Below are 1,780 nucleotides of genomic sequence, written 5' to 3' on the forward strand. Positions count from 1 at the left end.
GGTAAATGTGCCAACAGATGTTCCGCTAGGTTCATCTGAAACAGAATTGACTTGATCAGGGCAGCGATTCCATGATCTCTTCTGGCCTAGTTTTGAGAAGAAATGTAAAACCACAGAGACAAGTACTGACAGCAGAATAATTCTTGAGAACACACTTCTTTCTTATATTAAGATTCATTTATTCATTGGTACATTGTGCGCCTTTGTGAGATTTCCTGTTCCATGTACATGCAGATGCTGAAGTCATCAGGACCTTTGAAACTAGAGCAGTGGGTAGTTATGTGCTGCCCAGTCTGGGTGCTGGGAATGGAAACTGAGTCATTGCAAGAGTAGTAAGCACTCTTAAATGCTGAGCCATCACCATAGCTCCTATCTCTTATTTTAAAACATTTTTTCAAAAATATGTCTTCTTTTACCAAATAGTTTTGTTTGGTTCTTTTATTTTAATCTTTGCAGGAAGCAAGCTTAACGGGACAGGCTAGGAAGACCTGAAGTTTGAGCTGAGGGAACATCTCTTTACATCCAGGAGGAGGACGAAAGTTTCATGCTAAAAGTGGCATGTGAAATACACTGGACTTCTAGTTCTGGCGACTTAGAGCAAAGGGCAGGCAAGACTGCCATTTTTCTGCAGGGGACATTTGGAAGAAGTATCTACTTGTTTTTCTTTGTGGCTGATTGTTTCTCCTCTCCTTCCACTTTTGCTGCCAAGAATTGTCACACCTTTATTTATGGCCTTTGAGCTTCCATCCTCACCCAGAACACTGTTTAATGGACACACTAAGAACATGAGACATAAAAGCCAGAAGTCTTAAATTTTATAAGTGTAGTAAGTTATAGACTGAACGTGGGCTTATCTGTAGTTAGGCTTTGAGTTCATGACTTCTGAGGACTGTGCTGTCTACACAGTTCATGACTTAAGTTCTCACTGTATATGGCCAGTGTGAGACATGTTTATTCTACAGTCAACCTGAATTTTGATATGAGCACTGTTCTATATGGAACTCCGTGTCTTAGGTCATCCAGTGTATGGAAGTCAGGCTAAATAATTTCTCTCAATGTGTGGCAGGTCTATTGCTGAAACTATCTGTGTCTAGCAGATAGACCATTTACTGTGAGGGACAAGTTCTTTCTATTTACAGGTATCAGAAATTTGAGGAGAAGACCTATTGTCAAAGATCTCCTTAAAGCTAGGGAGAGAATTAGAGAAGGCAGCTCATCTAAGTCACAGGGCAACTCTCGAATCTTACCTGCTTTTATTTTTTTTAATTTTTAATTTTTTTTTATATTTTTCCTTTTGTCAGCAAATGGAATAATCTTTAGACTGTGCCAGAAAGAAAGTGTATAGAGTTTGTTACAGGACATAGTGTCAGCCCCACAGAAGGTCAGAGTCAGGCAGGGAGTGCACCGAATAGACCTGACTTTACAAAGTCCAAAACTGGAGAAGAGGCCAGTGAGGGACAGTCCAGAGAAGTTTCTTCTGAGATTCTCCTCATAGCTGGTGCTGAGAATTCATTGATTCTTTTTTTTCCTGCAGCACAGTGGTGTTAAGTTGGCTCGGCAGGTCCCAATCTTTTCTTCGAAGGTAAGGCAGTCATTTTCACATCGGCCATTCATCTTTTTACAGAGGAACCTTCTGTACAACGTGCCCCTGGCTAAGGGGAAAGAGCAACTGTTAGTTAGCTAGTAACTTTTACTCGGACAAAAAGTGAATATGTCATTACTTAATCAGAGATAGAGAGAGAGAGAGAGAGACAGAGAGAGACAATAGAGACAGAGACAG

At 40.6% G+C, this 1,780-nt stretch overlaps 1 protein-coding gene across 1 annotated transcript; it reads right to left on the bottom strand.

The window, feature by feature from the left end:
* Nucleotides 1-1,509: 1,509 nt before the first annotated feature.
* Nucleotides 1,510-1,652, bottom strand: LOC114620257 (beta-defensin 13-like; the record flags this gene model as incomplete). Its single annotated transcript, XM_028766317.1, has 1 exon — nucleotides 1,510-1,652. A coding segment is annotated over one exon (143 nt), but the record flags the coding sequence as incomplete, so codon positions are not given.
* Nucleotides 1,653-1,780: the final 128 nt, after the last annotated feature.

The sequence above is a fragment of the Grammomys surdaster genome, unplaced genomic scaffold (assembly GCF_004785775.1).
Source record: "Grammomys surdaster isolate TR1022 unplaced genomic scaffold, NIH_TR_1.0 167, whole genome shotgun sequence".
NCBI lineage: Eukaryota > Metazoa > Chordata > Mammalia > Rodentia > Muridae > Grammomys > Grammomys surdaster.